At 64.8% G+C, this 469-nt stretch overlaps 1 protein-coding gene across 1 annotated transcript in view; it reads right to left on the bottom strand.

The window, feature by feature from the left end:
* MRPS15 (mitochondrial ribosomal protein S15) overlaps window positions 1–51 on the bottom strand; it is a 5,445-nt gene extending 5,394 nt beyond the window's left edge. The window contains exon 1 of the mRNA XM_009996704.1: window positions 41–51. Within this exon, the coding sequence (XP_009995006.1) occupies window positions 41–51 (11 nt within the window). The remainder of the gene's footprint in view (window positions 1–40) is intronic.
* Between the last annotated feature and the right edge of the window lie 418 nt (window positions 52–469).

The following is a 469-nucleotide window of genomic DNA, read 5'->3' as shown; positions in this document are numbered from 1 at the left end:
CGCCAGCACCGGCAGCATCGCGGCCCCTCCCGCCCCTCACGGCGCCGCCATCGCGCCCAGGCACGACCCGCCGAGCGCCGAGCACGGGATTGAGGCCCGAGCAGATCGATCGGCCGAGCACATCGATGGCCCCTGCTCCCCACCCCCGCACCCCGGACTCATCCTGGGCCGTTCTCAGCGCGTCCCCGTTTATTGCGGGAGGGACACGGACACGCGCGCACACACTCACGCACACACACACGTGCGCACACACACACACACGCACACACACCCCCCCACACACATACACCCACGCACACACACACACACACTCACGCACACACACACTCACGCACACACACACGCACACAGACACACACACACACAGACACACACTCACACACGCGCACACACACACACACACACAGAGACACACACACACACACGCACGCACACACACACACGCACACACCCACACACACACACGCAA

The sequence above is a fragment of the Chaetura pelagica genome, unplaced genomic scaffold (genome assembly GCF_000747805.2).
Source record: "Chaetura pelagica isolate M959 unplaced genomic scaffold, ChaPel_1.0 scaffold1064, whole genome shotgun sequence".
NCBI classification, from domain to species: domain Eukaryota; kingdom Metazoa; phylum Chordata; class Aves; order Apodiformes; family Apodidae; genus Chaetura; species Chaetura pelagica.
This window is presented reverse-complemented; position numbering and strand designations above follow the sequence as displayed.